We start from the raw sequence: 23,009 nt of genomic DNA on the forward strand, positions 1-23,009 counted from the left end.
TGGAGTGGAATCTCAAAGCCACAGCCCCCAAGATGCCACCAAATTTCTCACAGCTGCACAGGGACTGTGATTCTGTTCCAACTCAACTGAAACCCCAAATATAAATGACTTTAAAAATAGCTTTGATAAGAACAAGCAAAATGTTCCTCTCTTTAATCTTGCAGGTTTCTCTGACATCAAGAAAAACAGTTTTTCTAGAGTTTCCCCTTTTGGGGTGTTTTCAGTCACAGCACCCAGGACAGAAGGGCCACCCTCCAAGCCCCCAAAGACACACAGCGGAGAGACCTCATTGAAAGTTCCGATCAAGCCTTATCAGCCACACAACCTACCTCCACCTTTTCGTCCACGTGCACCACGTGCATGCAGTGCCCATGGCGACCAGAAGGGGGCGATAGGTGCCCTAAAACCAATTACAAAGAGTTGAGAGCCGCCAAGTGAGTGCCGGAAATGGAACCTGGGTCCTCTGGAAGAGGAGCCAGTGTTCTTAACTGCTAGCCATCTCTCCAGGTGCCCAAGTGTTGGTTGTTGTTGTTGTTGTTGTTGTTGTTGTTGTTGTTGTTGTTGTTGTTGTTGTTTTATTCCTTGACAATTTAATACGTGTATATATTTGATCACAGTCAAATGTCTTTTATCTTCACTCCACTTTCACCAAACCCTTTCTCTTCCCACTACGTCCTTCCTGCTACTCCTTTATCTAGGTGCGTAACCCACTGAATTTGATTAGGGCTGTTGGCATGAGCATGGGTGTGGGGGTTACACACTGGAGCAAGGGCAACCGCTAGCTGCTACCAGCTTCTCGGGTTGGGGAGGGGTCTCCTGAGCCCTCCCCTGACCATACTGGGTCCCCATCATGTACAGGTCTTAAATAGGTAACTACAGCTGCTAAGGGTTCATGTGCGCAACGGCTATATCATATCCTGCACTCCTTGTCGTCTCTGGGCTCTTACATGCTTTCCAGCCCCTCTTCAAGCGATGGTCCCTGAGCGTTGGAGGAGGAGACACAGATGTCACATTTGGAGCTGAGCCTGCTGCCCACTGCTCGGAGATGTTTCTCTGACCAAGGCTGAGGTAGCACTAACGTACGAGTGGAAACATAAATATCTAGAAGTCAATGTAGAAGGAGTCTCTTGTGTATTGCATGGATGCAACACCTGTCAATTAAAAATAATCCTATGGCCTATGGCTGAGGCAGGAAGTAGGCGGGACTTCCGGCAGGCAGAGAGGATTCTGGTGCCAGGCACGTGAGACTCAGCTGGCAAGACATGAGGAAATTGAAGTTGGTATTGTGGTACCTGAGCTCAGATAAGCAGACACGTGGCAAAATGTAAATTAGTATAATGGTTTATTTTAACTTTTGAGCTAGTCTGAGAAGGGCCTAGGCTATACGGCCTAGGTATTTGTATATTTAATGAGTCTCATAAGTCATTATTCCGGGAGCTAAGGGACGGAAGGAAAAAAACCACCTGCACCCTAAGGGCATCCTACTACAAGTCAGTTTTATAGCCTGTCCAGCTAGAAAACAACACTACTGGGTTCTGCCCTAGGGCTTATAACCTCGCCAGCTATGGGGTTTCGACCAGGTTGACAGTGCCAGGTGTGAATTCCCTCTTGTGGAGCAGGCCTCAAGTTCAATCAGAAAGCGGTTGTCTGACCCAATAACAGCAGTGCCACTATTACACTGGTAGTGCCCAGGGCTCACAGCTGGGTAAGGCTGCTGCTGATCTGTCTTCCTGCCAGGCCTACACCACACTTTTCAACACTCTGAAAGCTAGCCAGCAGGGAGGAAGCTTCCAACTTAGGTCCAGCTTGGTGTCTCTGTGTCCCGCCATCAAAGTGTATGATGTATTTATTGAGCAATAGGGTCTTGTTTTGGTTGGGAAACCAAGAACAGTAAGTGGTAGCAGCCTGTCTTGTTGGGATGGAGGGGGTCCTCTGGGACACCATAGCCAACAGCTCATAGGAAGGTAACCTGTTCCCCGCCCTGAGATTTTCAGTTAATGCCTTGTGTCTTCTACAAGCATTACCCCATTGTTACTCCTTGTCAGTATATGTCCCCAGCATCGGGCCTGCTGGTTAAATGGTTCTTCTGGGTGTAGCTTCTTGAGATATTATTGAACTGTTTCTCTCAGCAGATGATCCATTTCACTCCCCAAACAGCAACCCAGGAGGGCCCAATTCCCTCTTATCCCCAGCTCATGACTTTCCTGGAATCAACTATTTCCTTTTCTTTTCTTTCTTTCTTTTCTTTTCTTTTTTTTCTTTTTCTTTCTTTCTTTTGTTTGTTTTGGTTTTGGTTTTGGTTTTGGTTTGGTTTTGGTTTCGGTTTTGGTTTTTGGTTGTGAGCCACCATGTGGTTGCTGGGAATTGAACTCAGGACCTTTGGAAGAGCAGGCAGTGCTCTTAACCTCTCTGAGCCATCTCTCCAGCCCTTCACCTTATTTTTGAGACAGGGTCTCCCACTGACCCTGGAGCTCATGGATTCTGCTAACCTGGCTTGTCCTGTGACACCCAGGAATCCTCCTGTTTGCTTCCACAGATCTAGGATCACAAGGCTCACACCGCATACCTAGCTCTAGCACTCACACTTACACAGCAAGCATGTTACCGCCATAGCGTCTTCCAGCCCTCAACACAGGCTTTTCTGAGACAGGCTTTCTCTGTGTAGCCCTGGCTGTCCTGGAACTCTCTCTGTAGACCAGGCTGGTCTCGAACTCAGAGATCCACCTGCCTCTGCCTCCCAAGTGCTGGGATTAAAGGAGTGCACCACCACTGCCTGGCTGAGCACAGGCTTTTTAACGGCCTACAAGTTTTGGGCTTTCATTTTCTTTGAAGAAAATGGGAACGGAAAACTATCCAGGGAGACATGTCATAGAACTCCGTGTCTTGGGCTTGTCTGCACCATTGGAACTGACAGCAGGTTAGCCTTCCTTGGCAAATGTCAAACACATTGTATTTTGATCACGACAAGGAGGGATGTGGGCTTTTCTTTTTCGTTCTTGATTTTAGCCAAAAGGCAGAGACGAAATGTCTTCCCCCGCTTCTTTCCTTTTAATAAAAGATTTAAAACTGAATAAACTAAAACAGTTCCCCTTCATCCTGGTGCGGTGGCTCTTGCCTGTGTAACCCCAGTGCTCAGGAGACCAAGGAGGATTATGAATTCCAGGCCAGCCTGGGCTACAAAATGACAGCCTGTCTCAAAAGAAAATTCTAAAGACTTGGTCCATCATACCAAACTCTACACCCATGATCCCTCTCTTCATCTGACTTGCTCAGCCCCCCCTTTCAGTGATGAGGACCCTTGTGCTTATATTAGGCCATGACACTCACCATTATATAACTTTTGGGGTTCATAGCTGGGTAAGACTATTGAACACTTTTCTTCTCTGGACAATGGGGATGAAACTTGTGAGTGGAAATGACCTGACTTCTCTATCCTCCATCCCTCCATCTCCATCCTACCCCCTTACGCCTACCCCCTACCCCTGCCGTATGGCTCCCAATCAACCCAGCATCAATGGAACAGAATGGACACAGGCTGAACCCCCAAAAGCACGAACCAAAAGAAATCTGTGCTCACTTAGGGTGCTCTCTTCAGGCCTTTCATCAGAGCAAGTGAGCTTTTCTTCCCTCCACCATTTCTGTGCCAGTGAGCCGAAAGCAGAGATGCGTTGACGTGACCACTCAGCATTCTTTTTATCAAGGCTACGACTTCACCACCATATAAATAAACCACAGGAGAGCCTTTTCCCACGTAAGGAGCAGCTTCTGCTTGGTTTATGAAACTGTTTCCCACGGAAGAGAAAGCTTGCTTAAGGATGGTGTGACCTGAGAGCTAAGAGTGGATTATGGCACTTTGATAAAAGATGACCCGGCCTTCGGCCCTGTGAGCACTTTCTCCTGGTGTGGCAATTTAGGAGTGGGTGAGGACAGAAGACAGTGGTGCTCTTTTCTTGTGTCTGATGCTGCCTTGGTCTCCCTTCTGACCCTACTCATTGTTTTTCAGCCCTAACGAGACCTTGATTTCGCCAAGTTGATCTTGTTGACTTTTCTACATTTGAGTACAGCAAGCTTTAACCACTGCAGGCCTCCTTGGTGCTGAAGCAGATGGGACATTTGGAAAGATGAACGTATGGAGCTGAGTTCTCTGACTTTCCAATATGCCAAAGCACCTCCCCGGCATTTTGGAGTTATGCAATGGAAAGTGGGTTCAACGATGCCCTTTTATGGGTTAATTTTGCAAAATTAATCCTCAATTAGAATTTCAAATCATCTGAGCAACAGAAGAAGATGAGAAGTTATGCATCAAAACTAGGAATCAATTAGAATTTAGCATTAAGAGGACAATTAATTAATCGGCACAGAACAAAGCTAGCCTGTAATTGCCAGCTCAGGTCAATGTTTGCCGGACTATGATGTCCTGAACTGCTTGTTTTAGACCAAATGCTCCTTAAATAAACAAACAAGGGCTGAGAGATGGCTCAGAGGTTAAGAGCACAGGCTGCTCTTCCAAAGATCCTGAGTTCAATTCCCAGCAACCACATGGTAGCTCACAACCATCTATAATGTGATCTGGTGCCTCTCCTGGCCTGTGGGTATATATGCAGGCAGACGCTGTATACATAATAAATAAATCTTAAAACAAACAAAAAATACTAAGACTAAAGCAAAGAAAAGCATATCTTACTAACACGTGAGCTACCCCTTCAGAATAATATGACTTTTTGTTGAGCTATATGTACTTGAAGTAATCTTTAAATTTCAGAACTTTTCCCGGGACATTATTGTCCAATCTTCATAATAACAAATATTTGAAACAATATTTTAATCTTCCACAGTCTGCCACATTGCTCAGATTCGGAAGATAGTCTAGTTCTTTGTGTTTTCCTTTTAAATTCTCTTTTAAAAGAGAGATGGCTCAGAGGTTAAGAGCGCTGGCTACTCTTGCAAAGGACCTGGGTTCAGTTCCCAGCACACACATGATGGCTCACAACTGTCTGTAATGCCATTTCCAGGGGGATCCAGTGCCCTGCTCTAACCTCCATGGACACACACACACACACACACACACACACACACACAGAGGCAAAACACTCACATGCATAAAATTTAAAAAAAAATCTTTAAAAGTTTAAAAGGGAACTTTCTGGAATGCTGGCCTCTGGTAGACTTCCCATGGGCCATCCCTGGCTCTACGTCCATGCACTAGTGGGCAGCATTAGTTGGACTCAGTCAGTTTTTGACAAAAAGTATAAAGTTGGGAGGAAGACATGTTTAGGGAGCAGGGAGAGGAGTTGGATGGAGGGGATGCAGGTAGATATGATCAAAATAGATTATATGCATGTATGAAATGCCCAAAGACTAAAACTGCACACATGTCATACATACATACATACATACATACATACATATGAACTTATGAACTTTCTGGGTTGAAAGCACTGATGTGGGTGGGAGAGCAGTAAGAGGTTGTCTTAGTTTGGGTTACTACTGCCTTGATGAACACCATGACCAAAAGCAAGTTGGGAAGGAAAGAGGGAAAAGAGTTTATTCGGCTCACACTTCCACATCATAGTCAATTGTAGAAGGCAGTCAGGACAGGAACTCATGCAGGGCAGGAACCTGGAGGCAGGAGCTGACTCAGAGGCGGCGGAGGGGTGCTGCTCACTGGCTTGCTCCCTGGGCTTGCTCAGCCTGCTTCCTTATAGAACCCAGGACCACCGGCCACTTGTTTGTGTACAGTCAGCACAAGTCCATACCTAACCAAAGCCTAAAGCAGCCCAAGAGGAGCTTGGCTCCTTAAAACCCTTTTGTCTTTCTTAATCACAGTCCCTCCGGAGCTTGTAGCCCAAGGCGATGATACTGAATCAAAGTAGGAGGAATGAAGAAAACTCCAAAAAGCAGATTTTTTTTTTCTCTTTCAATTTCCCCGGCCGGGAGGGTCTTTTCTTAGTGTGACAAAACAACCGGCTGAGAATTAAGGGCAGCGTTTTCTGGTGCAGACTCAGCACAAGAGGGAACTGCCCCTTCCACCAAGCAATTAAGCCTTAGAGTTCTGGGGTGCCGGGCTTGCCCAACCCCAGGGAGCAGGAAAGCCTAAGAACTGGGAACCGCAATTGAACTGTTAAACCACCCGCAGGGCTTTAGAGAGAAGGGGGGTGAGAGCAGTGGGGGGGAGGAGAGAGAGAGAGAGAGAGAGAGAGAGAGAGAGAGAGAGGGGGGGGGGGGGGGGGGGTGTGGAGGGGGGGGGGTGGGGGTGGGTTGGTTGGGAGGGGGTATGTGAGAGAGGGGGAGAGAGAGGGGGAGGGAGGATAGGGAGGGGGTGGGGGGAGGGAGTGAGGGGAGTTGATCGGTAGATATTTCTCGTCGTCTCGATCCTATATCGCTCGTCTACCGAGATCTAATTTTCTTTCTCTCTATGTTATCTCGGCTGTCTTGTGCTCGCAATCCACCAGTATCCGGGGGCTTAGCAACTGAATTTCCCATTCACAGACAGACCCCGGGACTCAAGCCCCGCTTCTAAGAGGCTCCCAGCCAGTGTAAATCACAGTCTGTTCAGCCCTCAGAGAAACCCAAACTAAATGTGTGGCATTGTAAAGCTGTTCACTACAAGGTAGTCATGAAGTGAGGAGAGATAGGAAGAGCCTGGTTTCTCACAATCCTCTTAAAGGGTACACCCACCAATCACCTAAAGACCTGCCACCAAGCCGCACCTCTTTTTATTTATGTATTTATTTATTTATCTTTCTTTCTTTTTCTTTTTAATTTTTCCAAAACAGGGTTTCTCTGTGTAGCCCTGGCTGCCCTGGACTCCATTTGTAGATCAGGCTGGCCTTGAACTCACAGTGATCTGTCTGCCTCGGCTGCTGGCATTAAAGGTGTGGGCCACCACAACCGGCTGGGTCCCACCTCTTAAAGGTTCCAACCTTTTGAAAGTACCAAACTGGAGACCAAACCAAACACACAGGCCCTGCAGATCTGAACAATACCAACCAATGAAGGGCACGGCTTCCAACAGACCGCAAAAAGCAAGCGCTAACGGGTCAACGGCCCTCTTCCAACATTTTGGGCCAGTTTCTGTACAACCTCCTGACCCACTTCAAGGAAAAGAAGGGGGACAAAACTGGGCCCCCTCAGTCCCATCAGTCAACCTCTGCCTCATGTACATGCAGGGGTGAGAAAGCCTGTGTGCACCCACACACTCACATCCACCCCCTTCACACACACACCACAAAACAAACTTAAACCAAAAACTATTTTCTATCTGCAGTGGCTTGTACCTGAATCCAGAGCTCTCCTAACTGGCCTGACCAGCAGGCACTCCCTGTCACATGACTCAGACTTGGACTCTTGTCTCAAAAAAAAAGAAAGGAAGGAAGGAAGGAAGGGAGATAGGGAGGGCGGTTTGTGTCAGAGGGATTTTTGTTTTGTTTTGTTTAGGTCAAAACCAAAGTTTTTTCCAGACAGGGTTTCTCTGTGTAGCTTTGACTGTCCTGGACTCACTTTGTAGACCAGGCTGGCCTCGAACTCACAGCGATCTACCTGCCTCTGCCTTCATGACTACTCAAATCAAAGGTGTGTGTCACCACCACCACCCAGCCCCAGAGGGATTTTTAAAGCTTCTTAGCTACTCTTCTTAAAAATAATTTTACTTTTATTATAATTGTGTGTGTATATCTGTGTGTGTGTGTGTGTGTGTGTGTGTGTGTGTGTCTGTGTGTCTGTGTGTGTGTGTGTATGCATGTAAGTGTCAATACTTTTAGAGGCCAGAAGAGGGTGCCAGATCCCTCTATAGTTGGAGTTACAGATGTTTGTGAGCCACCTGATATAGGTGATGGGAGCTGAACTGCAGTCCTCCGCTAGGCCCTGAGCCATCTCTCCAGCCCCTTCCCAAGAGATTTAATCCTAAACCACCTGAACCCATTTTTCAGATGCCAATATTGAGGTCCAAAGGCACACTAAGTAACTTACCAAAAGGATTATATCTCCAAATAATAGCCAAAGTGGAAATAAGCCACCCCTCCTACACACCCAGGACCCTTAATAAGACATCTTTGTTTTTACAGAATGTTCCAGTGAGCATTGCTAAGTCAAGCTTGATGGCACAGGGTACTGTCTGAGACTAAATTCTTGAAGTTAGGCCCAACACATCTGACCAAACCAGAATGGAATCACCACCCGAGGAGACATGTAATCAAATAGAACTTTAAGGCAAGCCAGTTTTCCAAAAACAAACACAATGTGAACAGCTGACCGAAGCAGCCCAGTCAGTTGAAGTGGGCATGGTAGCAGTGTCCTGTCCCTTTAGCCCTTTATGCTAGTCTGTGTCCTGTGGTTATAATAAAATGCTGGGTCACGCGCAAAGCAAGGTTTATTCAGTCACAGTTTGGGAAGTTGAAAAATCTATAATTGTCCCTGTCCATTGGGCTTCTGGTGAGGACAAATGGTGTTGTCATCATGGTTGGAGAGAAAGCCAGACAGAACCAGAAGTCAGACTTCCTTTGTAAAAGCGCCATGAGCTAAGGCTGGAGAGATGGCTCAGTGGTTAAGAGCACTGTCTGCTCTTCCAAAGGTCTTGAGTTCAATTCCCAGCAACCACATAGTAGCTCACAACCATCTGTAATGAGATCTGGTGCCCTCTTCTGGCCTGTAGGGGTACATACACTGTATACTTAAATCTTTTTTTTTTTTAAGTCTAAAAACAAACAAACAAACAAAAAGCTCCATGAGACAGTAACTAACCCCTTGTGCATGGTGACACCAACCCTCCCTAGAGAAATACCCTGGAAAATGTAATGGCTTTGAACTCAGTCCATTAAAAGGGTCCATCCAATACTGTCACCCTTTCAATGCAGAGGGCCATACTTCCAACGTGTGAACCCAGGGGGTCATACTCAACCCAAGACTAAAACACAGCAGCCTCTAAGGAAGCGAGCTGGGTAACATGGGTTGTCAACTTGGCAGAATTAGAATAATGTAGGGGAGAAACCTCTGGCATGTCTGTGAAGGAATGTCTAGGTTATATTAATGGAAATGAGAAGACCCGCCCTAAATGTGGGCAGCATCCTTGTATGGGCTGTGGGTGGCACCCTTGCATGGGCTGGGGTCCGGAACCATAAAAAGGAGGGAGCAAGCCGTGCACCAACATTCACCTCCCTCTGCCTCTTGACTGAAAGTCCAGTGTTTCCAGCTGCCTCACTTGCCTGCTGCCATGCCTCCTTCACCACCTCGGACCATCACACCCTTAAACCAGGGGGCAAAATAGACACTTGTATCCCTTAGGATGATGCTTTTTTTCTGGATATTTTGCTACAGCCACAAGACAAGTAATTACTACAGACGTAACTGAAGTGACCACCTGCTGTCCTTTGTCTCACTCTCTTCTTGAAGAAGAAGGAGCAATATAGTGAAGACGCCGGGATTCACACTTAAGTGAGTTGGGATCCCTTGGTGGACTTATCGCACCACAGGTGGGGCCACTGCCCCCCTGAGTGCCAGACTTGATGAGTTTGGAGTAGGGGAAGGTAATTCACCATTTCTAACAATGTCCCAGGGGACGTGGCTGCTGCGACTGCTGCCAACCTAGAGTTGAGCTGGTGTCACAGCTGAGTGCTGGGGCTTGGAAAACAGACTCTTGGTAAGATCTCATTCTACCACCCCCCTCATGGCGCCCCCGCCCCCACCTATGCCAAAAGAGAAACCACTTAGTATATCTGCAACAAGAGGGCAAGAGGATAGCTTGGGTTTCTTGCAACGACTGAGTGTGACATGATGCTCTGTTATAGACCCTTGGCTTAGTTAAGGAGTTACATTATTTCCAACCCCATCACAAATGAGCATCCTCTTACAAACCCATCCTAGAGATGGAAACGCCTAAGTTGAGCCATAGCCCGTGTGTGCGGTAAACACAAAACACTCGGAACATCGTCTGGACCACAGCCTAACGAATGTCATCTGGCATCATCCATCCATCCATCCAACTGTTCACTCAGCTGTGTTGAGTGCTTCCTTTGAGCCAGTGTTACAGGCACCTGGTATGTGGTGCTCAGTGACAGAGCATCATCTTTCCTCATTCAGCTAAGTCAACATCCAGGGACACAGATGAGGTTCTCAGGGCTGACTACAACATCACCCAAACAAACTCTTCGTGCCAAGCACCTAACTCTAGTGTATGAGGACCCACCCTGAGATTTTATAAGAACAAAGAGAAGCAAGGCTGGGCACGGTGACATGGGCCTTTAATCCCAGCTTGTCCCCGGAGAGTAGCAAGACCAGGGGACCACTACTACAAGCCAGAGCTTGTTACAGGTTAGGACAAAGGTGGTTTTATCCTGGCCAGAATGATCCTGGTTTACCTTTGCTTTTGTTTTAGTTTTGGTTTGGATAGTTTCTCTGTGCAGCCCCAGCTGTCCTGGAACTTGCTCTGTTGACCAGGCTGGCCTTGAACTCTCGAGATCTGCCTGCCTCTGCCTCCCCAGTGCTGGGATTCAAGGTCTGCACCACCACTGCCAATTTGTCCTGCTTTATCTTAAGAAAAGTCAAAGCTGGGTGAATCGCAGAGCCGGGGACCCAGGGTAAAGACAGACATGGTTTGAATGCTTTTATCTGCTTATGGTTTACGGGACAATCCAGGCAGAGGTTATCATGATGTTCTGATCTCAAATGGCTGCAGGCACGTGACACTGTGTCCATAAAAACCTGATCAGCAGGTACACTTGAAGTTCTACTAGAAACTGTCCCTTCTGTGTTCGAGTGTGCGTGTGTTTCTTTGTGTGAACCCGTGTGTGTGTGTGTGTGTGTGTGTGTGTGTGTGTGTGTGTGTGTGTGAAAGAGAGAGAGAGAGAGAGAGAGAGAGAGAGAGAGTGAGAGTATAGGTGTTCATTTGGGTGCAGATATATATATATATATAGAGAGAGAGAGAGAGAGAGAGACAGAGAGACAGAGAGAGACAGGGAGACAGAGAGAGACAGAGACAGAGAGACAGAGAGAGAGAGACAGAGAGAGATGATCAGAGAGTGGTAGAAGGGAGGGGAGTGTGGCACAGACTGTGATGCATTAGCTATGTCACTGTGTCTAGCCTTCACAGCCATCACTCAGTCGATATGAGTTTAATGTGCTTGCGCTTGTTAAAGAGAAGGTTTCAAAGAGAGAGAGAGAGAGAGAGAGAGAGAGAGAGAGAGAGAGAGAGAGAAGGTATCATGGGGTTGGGGATTTAGCTCAGTGGTAGAGCGTTTGCTTAGCAAGTGCAAGGCCCTGGGTTTGGTCGACAGCTCTGGGGGTGGGGGGGGGGGGGAATAAAAGACAAAAAAAGGTATCATCAAAAGCTTCCCTGAGCAAAGTGAGGAAAGCAGCATGTTAATGATCTGAAGAACCAATATTCAAGTCGCCTTACAGGGGAAGCTGAGAGCCGGGGGCGCTGTCTTCCCTAGAGCCCTATCTGGCTCCCTTCTTCTGTGATGTGTTTTGTTTTGTTTGAGACAGGGTCTCATGTAGCCTGGTGTTGATTGATTCCCTAAGGTTGTCACCTCCCCCTAAGGTTCTGATGACAAACCAAGGCATGATTCCCCTGCCAAAGATCGCTCTGGGGAACCAGTGAATTTACTGGGCTTCCTTACAGAGCATAGGTGAGAGTTACTTACAGTGGTGTGGATGTGGGTGCTCCTTCCTCCGGAAAGGATTTACCAAGCAGGGTGAAGGTTTTCCCATAGCTGCAGAGATGGACCCCCGACTCCTGTCTCCTAGTCTTTCTTCTAGATGCTCCCTCAGCCCCCGCCAGGCCATGTGCCATTAAGGCTGAGTTGCACACACTAAGTTGTAGGGAGCCAAAGGGTACTTAGGAGAGGGTCTTCCATGAGGGGATGTAAACAGTCAGTCAGAACAGCTGGGGCAATTCTTCTGTAAGTGGACACAGCTGAACTCCCCAAGATGGCGGTTGCCTGGCTCCAAGGGTGGTTACGGACATCACCAGGCCGGCCATGAACTGGATATGTGGCCAAAAATGACCTTGCAATTCTGATGCTCCTGTCTGCACCTCACCATGCCACCCTCAAAATAAAATTTAAAGATAAAAATAGAATTGGTCTGGAATCCTCTCACTCTAGGGGGAAAGTGTATGTACATATACAAACACACAGATGACCGTATGCGTTTGTGTGTTTGTGTATGTGTGTGTGTTTATGTGAATATGTTATATGCATGCATGTATGTGTATATATAAACTGTGTATTTATGTGTATGTATGTCTGAATGTGTATATTTCTGTGTGTATGTGAGTGCATATGTAAATAATTGTGGGTGATAATTGTGTATTTGTGTGTATATGTCTGTTTGTATATGTGTATTGTGCAAGTGTATGGGTTTATACGTATGTGTGTGAGCATATATGTATGTGAATGTAGATGTATATGCATGGATGTGTGTATGTGTCCATACTTGTGTTGTGTGTGTACGTGTGTGTGTTGTGTGTGTACGTGTGTGTGTTGTGTGTGTGTGTTTCTGGGTTTGGATGGTGGAAGTATATCTGTCTCTGGAACTTGCTGCTTTTTGCGGCTTGCTTCTTGCGCTCACAGAATTCTACCCTGGTGAGGCCCTCGGTGGCCTCCGGCTGCAGAGCAAAGTCTCCCTGGACCTCATGCGTGCGTGGCTGAGACTGACTGATGAAGCAGTAGCCAAGCAGCAGGCCGGCGCCTCGGGTTACCTAGCAACCGGCGCCTTAGCAACGGGGAGGGGGCGGGCCGGAGGACGGAAACCGGAAGCGGGAGGCAAAGCCTCGCGAGGGTTGGTTTGCGCGCGGACTCCGAGTGCCGCGGGTCGGTGTCCCGGTCCCGCAGCATCTGTCACTCATGGCAGCGGCGCCTTCACAGCAGCCACCCGCGGCGGCCCGTGCCCGGAACCTGCCCTGGTAGGAGCGGCCCGGCATCCCGTCCTTCTTCCTAGAAGCTTTGCGGATCCCCCTCCCGCTCCCGCCGTGCTCCGCGTCGGCGACGGCTTGGCGCAGCAGCATTGCCCGCCGGTTTCCACACTAAACACTCACTGTCGTGAGGCCTGAGCGCAGCTTGGCCATCCTCGGGTGCCTTGAGCATCGCCGCTGCGCTCTGATAACCCTAAGAGGTCGACCCTGGCTTTCTTTAGAAAGGTTCAGAGACCGGGGGAACGGGGAGGCTTGGATTTGAACTAGCGTCCAAATTCAACGCTTGCATTCTTTTTTTTCCCTTTCATATTTTATTTGCGAGGGAGGGGAGCGTAGCAGCGCACCCATGTGGAGACCAGATGACAACTTTTAGGACCCAGTTATTTCCATCAACATGGATTCCTGGGATCGAACCCAGGTCCTCAGACTTAGTGTCAAGCAATCGCAGGCCTCAGAGTTCGCATTCTGACTGCTCCTACGTGCTAGCGGTGTTTTAAAGCAAGCCCAGTCTTTGTCTTGGGCCACATGTTAAATTCACGGGAGTGGAGTCGCAGACAGTGGCCTTTTGAGTCTGGCTTCTCGAATTCAACGTGGAAACGGCATTGTCCATTGACTTGCTTGTGGGGTATTTGAGTTCTGTTTCCAATTCAAGTCATTCAGGCCTAGCGCTGTTGATTTGGGGACCGCCTGTGGGGGTGGGGCAACAGGGAGCTGCCCTGCCCTTTGTAGGATGTTCAGCAGCCTCAGGACTCCTACTCAAAAGATAACACCAACACCCTCTGAGCAGTTCTTATAGCTAACCGGCCTGACATGTCCCTCGGCTCTATTCAAGTGTGAAGGGTTTCTTTCCTCTGCGCTTTGCACTTACAGAACAGGCCTCCTATACACTGTAACTCGCGCTGAATCCTATTTTAGGGTTGAGAAGTACCGGCCACAGACCCTGACCGATCTCATTTCTCACCAGGACATTCTGAGTACCAGTGAGTACCTGGGTCTGTTGTCCTTGGGAGGCTTGGGTACATTTTATGATGATGCTATCTCTGTGGGGAGACAGGGTAGAGCATGGACTGGACTTCATAGGATGGGGGTGTGGTTCCTTTCTCGTAATGCACCAAAATAGCTAAGAGGACAAGTTTTTTAAAGATTTATTTTTATAGCCGTGTGGTGGCGCACACCTGTAGTCCCAGCACTCAGGAGGCAGAGGCAGGCAGATCACTGTGAGTTCGAGACCAGCCTGGTCTACAAAGTGAGTCCAGGACAGCCAAGGCTACATAGAGAAACCCTGTCAAAAAAACCCAAAAAAACCAAACCACCAAAGATTTATCTTTATTGGGGTGTTTTGTTTACACATATGTCTGTGCACCATGTGTGCCTGGTGCCTCCAGAGGCTGGAGGAAGGCACTGGATCCTATGGAACTGGAGTTTTAGACAATTGTGAGCAGCCGTTGCAGGTTCTAGGAACCAAAGCCAGGTCCTCTGCAAGAGCAACAAGCAGCAAGCTTAACTGCGGAGCCAACTTCCCAACTCCCCCGCCCTGCAAGAAGACAGTTTAGAGGAGGGAAAATTGGTTTTGCCTTGGGGGTTTAAGGTTTTGGTCCACAGTCCTTGGCTCCATTGACTCTAGGCCCTTGGTGACCAGAACTTCATGGTCGGGGGAACACTGTTCACTCCATAGTGGACAGGAAGTAGACAGTGAGGAAGGGGTCAGGTATGACCCTGAAAGCCATGCCTGCAGTGACCTGCTTCCTCCAACGAGGCTGTGCGTCTAGACCAGTGGTTCCCAACTTTCCTAACACTGCGACCCTTTAATATATTCCCTCAGCTGTGGTGACCCCCAAACCATAAAGTTATTTCATTGCTATCCATAACTAGTTTTGTTCCTGTTGTAACTCGTGATGAAATATCTGCTATGTAAACCCCCATATCGAGGGGGTCAAGGCACACAGGTTGCGAACCATTGCGCTCAGCTTTCTAGGCCCTCCCAAGATAGCTAGTATAAGTCTGTGGAAGACAGAGACAAGCCACAGTGTGACTTCATGCTTTCCTCTTCCTGTGTCCGCTCCAACTGGGACACTGGAGAACTGAAGCACTTAAGGTTCCAGCACAGGGGACCCTTCCGTGAACGTGCAGGTCCCAGAGACTGACATGTGTCTCCTCCCTCCTGCCCTGCAGTTCAGAAGTTCATCAGCGAAGACCGCCTGCCCCACCTCCTTCTCTATGGGCCTCCAGGGACGGGAAAGACATCCACCATCCTGGCCTGTGCCAAGCAGCTGTACAGAGAGAAAGAGTTTGGCTCCATGGTCTTGGAGGTGAAGGAGACATTCTCATTCTACAAATAACTGAGGCCTCTGGTCTCTTAGCATTGGTTCCTCTAGCTCTCTTTTACTCCCTGGCCTTCTGGGGTTCAGGTTCAGTTTGACCAATGGGATCTTGGGGTTGGGGAGTTCAAAATGGGGGTGTTTGACTAAAAAAAAAAAAAAAAGCATTTGACTTATGCAGGAGATGTGAAGCTTGGGTCCCAGCATGGCACCCTGCAGGTCGGGAGAACTAAAATTGGCATCAGTTGCTCACAGCAGCGGTCCTGGTTCAGGGTCACCAGGCCTTGTGTTTGTCTGATACACTTACATGGGTGATCCTTGAAGGGTGGGAGGACGGTCCTGCGTTTGACTGTGATGGCATGGTGTGGCTGAGTACAAGGCGTTAGTTTTTAATGATTGTATTTCAGCTGTCATTGGGCCTAGAGAGTTTGCTGGCACTGCTAGACTGCTAAAAAGACAGCTTGCCAGGCAGGAGTTTGTAGCTGGCACAGGGTGTGGTTCTCACTGAGCCTCTCTTCCTCGTGTAGCTCAACGCTTCTGACGACCGAGGAATTGATATCGTTCGGGGGCCAATCCTCAGCTTCGCCAGCACAAGGACAATCTTCAAGTGAGAGTTTGTGGTTTGTGCTGTTTCTCTCCCTAGAGGTCCTAGTGTATGGCCAGGACCCAGGTTCACTGTTCGGCCTCCCCTTGGCCAGTGCATAAAGGGAAGAAGGAATGACTTGGTCAGAAGCAGGGATAAGTCAGGGGTGGTTCAAGATATGTGGGGTGCTAGGGAAGAGTACTGACTGAGCCTCCATCACAGCAACCCTCGGAGCTCCGGCTCCCTGTGGGCTATTGGCTGGGCAAGGCTCAGATCCAAGACTGGATGAGTTGATTTAAATGGGGATGATTGAGATCAGGAAGAATAACAGGTAAATAAGAAAAGGTGGGGGGGGGGTGAGGTGGTTCAGTGGGCTGAAGCATTGGCCACCTGAGTTCGATTCCTAGTGCCCATGTGGTGAGAGAAGAGAACGGATTCTCAGAAGTCATCTTATGGCCGTCATATTTGTGCTGTGGTGCTCACACCTACACACATACAGTGTAATAAATAGTGTGTGTGTGTGTGTGGCAAAGTTTATACTTGGCCTACTCACAACCCTAGCTTCCAGTCCCATAAGCAAGCAGGATCTTGCAATGCAAGCTGGCATTAGGATCTTATAAGGAAGACCAATGGCTCAGGACAGAAATTAGCCCTCGCTTCTGGCTGAGGGTTGAAAGCATGATAGGCAGGTGTGAATGCATCAGCCTTCATTGTGGTCTGACAAAGATGGACTTCAGGTAGGCCATGTGGCCTGGGTGCGGAAGTGCGCTGAGGAAACCTCACAATGTGTTTGTTCTCCTAGGAAAGGGTTTAAGCTTGTGATATTGGACGAAGCTGACGCCATGACCCAGGATGCCCAGAATGCCTTGAGACGAGGTAAGACTTGCTGTCCCATCTGACATGTTGGCCAAGGAGTGTACTGAGAGCCAGGAGTTCTGGGTGTGCGATTATCTTCCCATCAAGGGGCACCTCCTAGTCCCACCTGCCCTGTAGCGGGGTCCCCTTCAGCACCCTCAGTGTGGATGGTCTCTGTCATCTCAGGCTTCTCTGCTGCTGCCGTCTGCTCCAGGTTGGGACTCTGTTACTCAGTGGGGATAAGGCTTAAAGTCCTAATCTGCTGGGAAGACCTTCTGCCTTTGGCAAAAGAAAAACAAAACCCACCAGGCAAGACTGAGTGTAGGAGTAACTGTGGTCCAGTGCGAGCCCTGGGTTCTCCTGTGGGATGGGGCTGGGGCTGCTCCTGTTAAGGACGATTTTTTTGAGCAGCTCCCACTAACACTGCTGGGGAATCTACTATAAGGAAGCAGCAACTTCAGGAGCCTGGGAAGATGAGACCTGCGAGGGAGGAATGGCAGCACCCATTGTAAAGAGGGCGAGTTGGGGGAAGATGCGATCTCTTCTGTCCTGGAGTGTTGGCATCCTTCCTTTAGCATCTTGTTCTGCCGAGTGACTGTCAGTGTGGGCAGAGCTGTGTGGGGACACTGGTGTCTCATGCATTTCTTGGTGCTGGCTCTTACTCCCTGATTGCACCTAGATTTTCAGATATGGGCTGCAGAAAGTGTGCACAGAGCCATCCTCCTGCCTGATAACATCAGACAGCATCTTATATAAAGGGGCGGGAAGCTCATGGGCAGACTGGGCTCGGGTGTTGAGGAAGAGAAGGCAAGAGTGCTAGAATTGTGGCAGACCATAAAAAGATGCATTTTGTACACTCTGGTAGTATGTTTGTTAGCTTTGAAAGAATAGGGCAAGCTGGGTGTGGTGCTCATGTCAGTAATCCAAGCACTCCAGAGGCTGGAGCAGGAGGCGCATGTGGAGTTTGAGGCCAGCCTGGGCTACAGAGTGAGATCTACACAGGATGGTGGTTAGGCTGGACCTGTTGCTCTGGCCCTGCAGGCAGATTCTCTGCCCTTACTGCCGTTAAGCCTTCCCTGGACTCTCTGATGTGAGGTGTTTGGTTTCCCTCTCAGTGATTGAGAAGTTCACGGAAAACACCAGGTTTTGCCTCATCTGTAATTACCTGTCCAAGATCATCCCTGCCTTGCAGTCACGGTGCACGAGGTTCCGGTTTGGCCCCCTGACACCTGAGCTCATGGTTCCACGCCTGGAGCATGTAGTAAGAGAAGAGAAGTGAGTTTGCACTACGAGAGGGAAGGGGGAGGGCTTGGGGACTGACTGGCATGGAGGTTGGGCAGAGCAGTGCCTAGCCCAGGAGGAAGCTTTGAGGACCGCTGGCTACTCACATTTTCTGTGGGCCCTGGACATCCTGCCTCCCAATTCTTTTGATTCTTCTTGAAAGCTCTCCCCTCTTATTGTCATAGGAACTGACTTGCTGAGTTCCTTTTCGTAGATGCTGCCAGCTGACTGGAAGGGGAGTTCTGAGACATTCACTCTGGGTGATCAGATGCTGGGCCGTAGCCTCTTTCTTCCTAGAAATGTCGCTTATGGCTGCCACTTTCTTAGGGCCTTGGTCCACAGGAAAACTCTGGCTGGGGCATGGTCACTGGTGTGACATGTGTCCCTAGCACTGCGGTAGCTTAGATACTCTGGATCTAGAAGTGCTGTCACCTCCATTTTTGATGGTTTCCTTCTTTTAAAACCAAATCATTCGCCGGGCGTGGTGGCGCACGCCTTTAATCCCAGCACTCGGGAGGCAGAGGCAGGCGGATCGCTGTGAGTTCAAAGCCAGCCTGGTCTACAAAGTGAGTCCAGGATGGCCAAGGCTACACAGAGAAACCCTGTCTCGAAAAACCAAAAAAAAAAAAAACAAAAAAAAAAAAAAACAAAAAAAAAAAAAACAAATCATTCAAAGTTCCTGTGGCTGATATTTGTGCCTTTTTTTTTTTTTTTTTTAATGCGGGGGGGTAATTAACCCCTTTGCCTGCTTCCGTTTAGTGTCGATATAAGTGAAGATGGAATGAAGGCCCTTGTCACTCTGTCCAGCGGGGACATGCGAAGGGCCTTGAACATTCTGCAGGTACGAACCCACTCCAGGTGTATGAAACCACTGCTTTGAAAGGGTGTTACGAGAAAGCCAGCCAGCCAGCCAATGCACACGGTCATTCAGACACTTAGTAAGACTCACCTTGTCACGATCCAGCCCCCTGCCTGTGGTGGCTTCTAATAGGAAGGCGCACAGCTGCTCCAAGAGAGCTAGGGGACAAGGCTGCAACTCCACAGCATGCAGCAGGGGGCAGCCCTTCTAGTGTGGGAAGGACAGGATTCGCTCTGTCCTTGGCCTGTCACTGTGCAGGGAGGCTGCTGACAGCCCCTGGGCCCTCCTGTCTGCAGAGTACCAACATGGCCTTTGGGAAGGTGACAGAGGATACGGTCTACACATGCACCGGGCATCCACTCAAGACAGACATTGCCAATATTCTCGACTGGATGCTGAATCTAGACTTCACCACGGCCTACAAAAGTATCCTTTCTGGTGACTGCTGCCAGGTTCAGGCCTCAGGGTGGCCTGGGGGCCCAGGTTGCAGCCAGCACCTACACGTCCCAGGTGAAGGGTGTCAGCTGGTGGGAAACAGGTGTCCCCAGGAGGACAGTACCCTTCTCTTCCTGAATGGCTCTAGCTAGCACATGGGAGGCTGCATTCACACTTAGGTCTTGGGGTGGAGGAAGCAGTCATTAAAGTGGATTCATTACCTTGGTTTGTAGTAAAGCAAAAAGCTACAGGTAACAGTGTGATGTCTTATAGAAGCCGGGCTGTACTTTTTAGAAAAAAATCAGACTGGACATATTAGGATTGGGCCTGAGTGCAGCCTGAAGTCACTCTCCGAGGGCTGGGGTGAATACCTGTGGCTTCTGTATGGTCCCCTCGCCTTAGCTGCTCTCTAGATATCATGGAGCTGAAAACTCTGAAGGGCTTGGCGCTGCATGACATCCTGACAGAGGTTCACTTGTTTGTGCACAGAGGTAAGCGGCCCCTTGTGTGGCGTGGGGAGGAGGCACAGCTTTGGGATGGCTACAGAGGGTATGAGGTCTTCAGTCCTAAGCAGAAATAGCAAGTGAAAGTCTGGCCCTTAATCTTGAGCAGTTCTGAATTGTTTTGTTCCCATCCCTTTTTAATCTCTGGAGCTGCTGGGGTGAGTAGACACGAACCCTAGAGGGTAACTTTTCTGAAGGGAACTTTTAGACAGTAAGTAGTACATTTCGCTTTTCACTCGTTACCTGCTCCCCACACGAGCGATTGAATCCAGGCCCTCATATATGTGAGGCAGGTAGTCTAGCACTGGGCTTGTTTCTGGGATCTGCACCTAGGGCCGTTGCAGCCTAAGCACATCCCTGAGCTGCTCTCCAGCCCATATGTCACATCCTAAGCTCACTTTCCTCAAAGCTAAGCTCATGTCCTGTAAACTAGACAGTCTTTGGAAGCTGCCTGTAAGGTCCCTTTTCCTGCCTTCTGTTTCAGGGGTCGATCTAAGCCCAGACAGTACCTGGGACTCTCCCCAGGGAGCCAGATGCCAGCCTTTGGGAGGGACTCTTCAGGGGGCCCCTCCATGTAGCCTCCTGGAGGCTTTTCTCCCAGCAGCCACCTCCAAATGGAGAGGCAGGCTTTCTCAGGTCACCAGTGCTGTACGCGTGTGTGGAACCTGTGGCTCAAGTTTGGCCCCAAAATGAGGTAGCATGAGGTCTAGTTTGTGTGGCTGTCACCCACTGTGGACACTTGACTTGTCCATGTTCTTATGGCCACAGGGGGACTCTACCTGACCTGCATGCTTACAGCCACACTGTGAACAAAAATCTCAGGAGCACTGGGGCATCTATCATTCTCAGCTTATTGGTCTGGAGACTTGTGATGGGCCGGTGGCTCAGGCTTGTCAGCAGTCCCACATGTGTGTGTGATACTTGAACCCACTCTATTCTGTGGTTTTTGCTTTCCATTAGGAAGTGACTGATCTTACTCATTTTATTTTGTTTTTTCCTCAGTTGACTTTCCATCTTCAGTTCGGATACATTTATTGACCAAAATGGCAGACATTGAGTGAGTGTTCCCAGTTTCAACTCTCTGGCTGTCCCCTCTCCTGTTGTAAGCTTTAATTTTCAGCTTCTGCAGCATTCAGACATGGGGCGGTCTAGTTTGGGGCTGTGCCAAATGCAATGTGGAAAAGGCTGTGCTGCCCCCACAGCAGAGGGAAGCGGTGCAGAGAGCAAGCAGGGCCATCCCATGGCTGAGCTTCAGCTTTCAGCTCTGCCTAACAGTGGGCACGCAGGCTGTTCGGGGACGGCCGGCAACCCTGCTTATTAAGGTGTTGTGGTATACAGGAGCAGAGTGGAGGGAAAGCAAACAAACTCAATTTTCCACTTTGCCCAGCTCAGTAAACAGTGTCATTCACCCCTAGTGACACTGGCAGCTGTCATTTAAGTGGATAGCACCCTGACTCCAACCAAAGGCCAGGATCCCAAGCTCCAGTAGGCTGTCACTAGCTTATGTAGACAAATTACATCATTTTCTATCACTATGTTGGGAGTGATTTTGCTTTCAGTGGCTAGGCATTTAAAAGTGACAAAATGGGGGGGGGGGGAGTGACAAGCTTCCAGGCTTTACTACCCTGCAGCAAACCTCCAGCTCCCTCCTGCAATGTCTTGGCAGAGGAAGGGAGTCTACAGAGCACCTCATATCACAGTTCCTGATTTGTCTGTAGAGAAGGTGGCGTTCAATTGAGCACCCACTGCTGTTGAGTTTTTAGTCTGTCCTCAGCAGCTTCAGTCAAATAGCTGAGTGAGTGTTGGCGGGAAAACTGTTGGAGGATACAGACAATTGTTTCCCGGGGCGGGTCTGTCAGTTCTGGTGCCCACCCCACGGCAAGCCACGGCAGCCTCCACCCTCTTCCCCCTGTAGATGGGGCCTGGGGTGCTTTATACTTACCTTGGTGTTGGTGTCTTCAGGTACAGACTCTCGGTTGGCACCAGTGAGAAGATACAGCTGAGCTCTCTCATTGCTGCATTTCAAGTCACCAGAGACCTGATAGTGGCCGAGGCCTAGACACTGCACGGCCTGCTGGCCCTGCCTCAGGCCCATCGGGAGCTGGAGGACAGGGAATGTGCTGCTCTGGGCCACAGAAGTCTCTCCGTGCAGGGAATTTGGCAGAGTTCTCTGTGGCTGCTTGGAGCAGGGGTCTACAGAGCAACTTCAGTTTGTAACTATCCACACCGCTTGCTTTTTTGTTTGGTTTTGTTTTTCAAGACAGAGTCTCTCTGTTAGCTTTGGCTGTCTTAGACTCGCTTTGTAGACCAGGCTGGCCTCGAACTCACATTGATCCACCTGCCTCTGCCTCCTGAGTGCTAGGATTAAAGGCGTGTACCACCATGCCCAGCCCACTGTTTGTCTTTTATAAGGGAAGGGGCCTTACCTCAGTTTTGCAGCAGTGTTCAAATTGAATATGTTTTAATGTCTTCCAATTTGAGCTCAACATCTCCAGGCCCAAGCTTCTGAGCCCGCCCTTCTCACTTGCTGCATCTGCTTTAAGTGGGTGCTAGCAGGTTTCCAATCAAATATTCTCTGGTAGCGTGTCTGTAACTCAGCACTCAGGAGGCGGAGGCAGAATTATCAGCCAGTCGCAGGCCAGCCTAGTGAGATAGACTCTGTCTCAGAAAGAAAGCACTGGCCTTTCTCTGTTGGAAGGCTTACCAGCAGATTCCAAATTCTGTTGTGACAACAGAAAAGAAATTGAGATGATGCAATTAGCCTTTGTGGCCAGTGGCTGTGTTAAGCCTCACTTGCTGGGGGAGTGATGGAACCTGTAAGTGTTCTGTCTGTGCTACTGGGCTGAATCTATACCTAGTTCTTCATAGAATAAAGCGTGTGCTCAGGATTCTAATTCATGCTGGCCTCTCCACCTCCATTTCTTTTAAGGCTGGTGTCATAGAACAAACTCTCCTTAGAGGCTAATCCTTATAAAGCTGTCAGATTGCTACCGACAGGCCTCTGGGCAGCGGCACAGAGCATGCGTGTTCACTTGGGACCATACTCCCTTGGGGCTAGGTGATGGGCCACCACTACTGACAGTGGAGGGTACCCAGTGCACCATGACTGACCTGTTCACATTAGCTGTGTGCATTAACTGTCTGAGGTGGAGATGTTTTCAGCTGTGCTGTCAAGGGGAAATCTATGGCTAAGCTGCCCACTGGTGTCCTGCCCTCCCTTTGTGCTTGTTCTAAAATGCGGTTTTTTTTTTCCTAATTTAAAAAAAAG

At 49.0% G+C, this 23,009-nt stretch overlaps 1 protein-coding gene across 1 annotated transcript; it reads left to right on the forward strand.

The window, feature by feature from the left end:
* The first annotated feature begins 12,807 nt into the window (after positions 1-12,807).
* Rfc5 (replication factor C subunit 5) lies at positions 12,808-22,152 on the forward strand. The gene is made up of 11 exons (XM_051161632.1): positions 12,808-12,898; positions 13,823-13,887; positions 15,080-15,216; positions 15,753-15,832; positions 16,611-16,684; positions 17,779-17,938; positions 18,704-18,785; positions 19,100-19,229; positions 19,652-19,729; positions 20,744-20,798; positions 21,704-22,152. The coding sequence occupies exons 1-11, from the start codon at positions 12,840-12,842 to the stop codon at positions 21,798-21,800; spliced, it is 1,017 nt and encodes a 338-aa protein (XP_051017589.1). The 5' UTR covers positions 12,808-12,839; the 3' UTR covers positions 21,801-22,152.
* The last annotated feature ends 857 nt before the right edge of the window (positions 22,153-23,009 follow it).

Source organism: Acomys russatus, chromosome 19, assembly GCF_903995435.1.
Source record: "Acomys russatus chromosome 19, mAcoRus1.1, whole genome shotgun sequence".
NCBI classification, from domain to species: domain Eukaryota; kingdom Metazoa; phylum Chordata; class Mammalia; order Rodentia; family Muridae; genus Acomys; species Acomys russatus.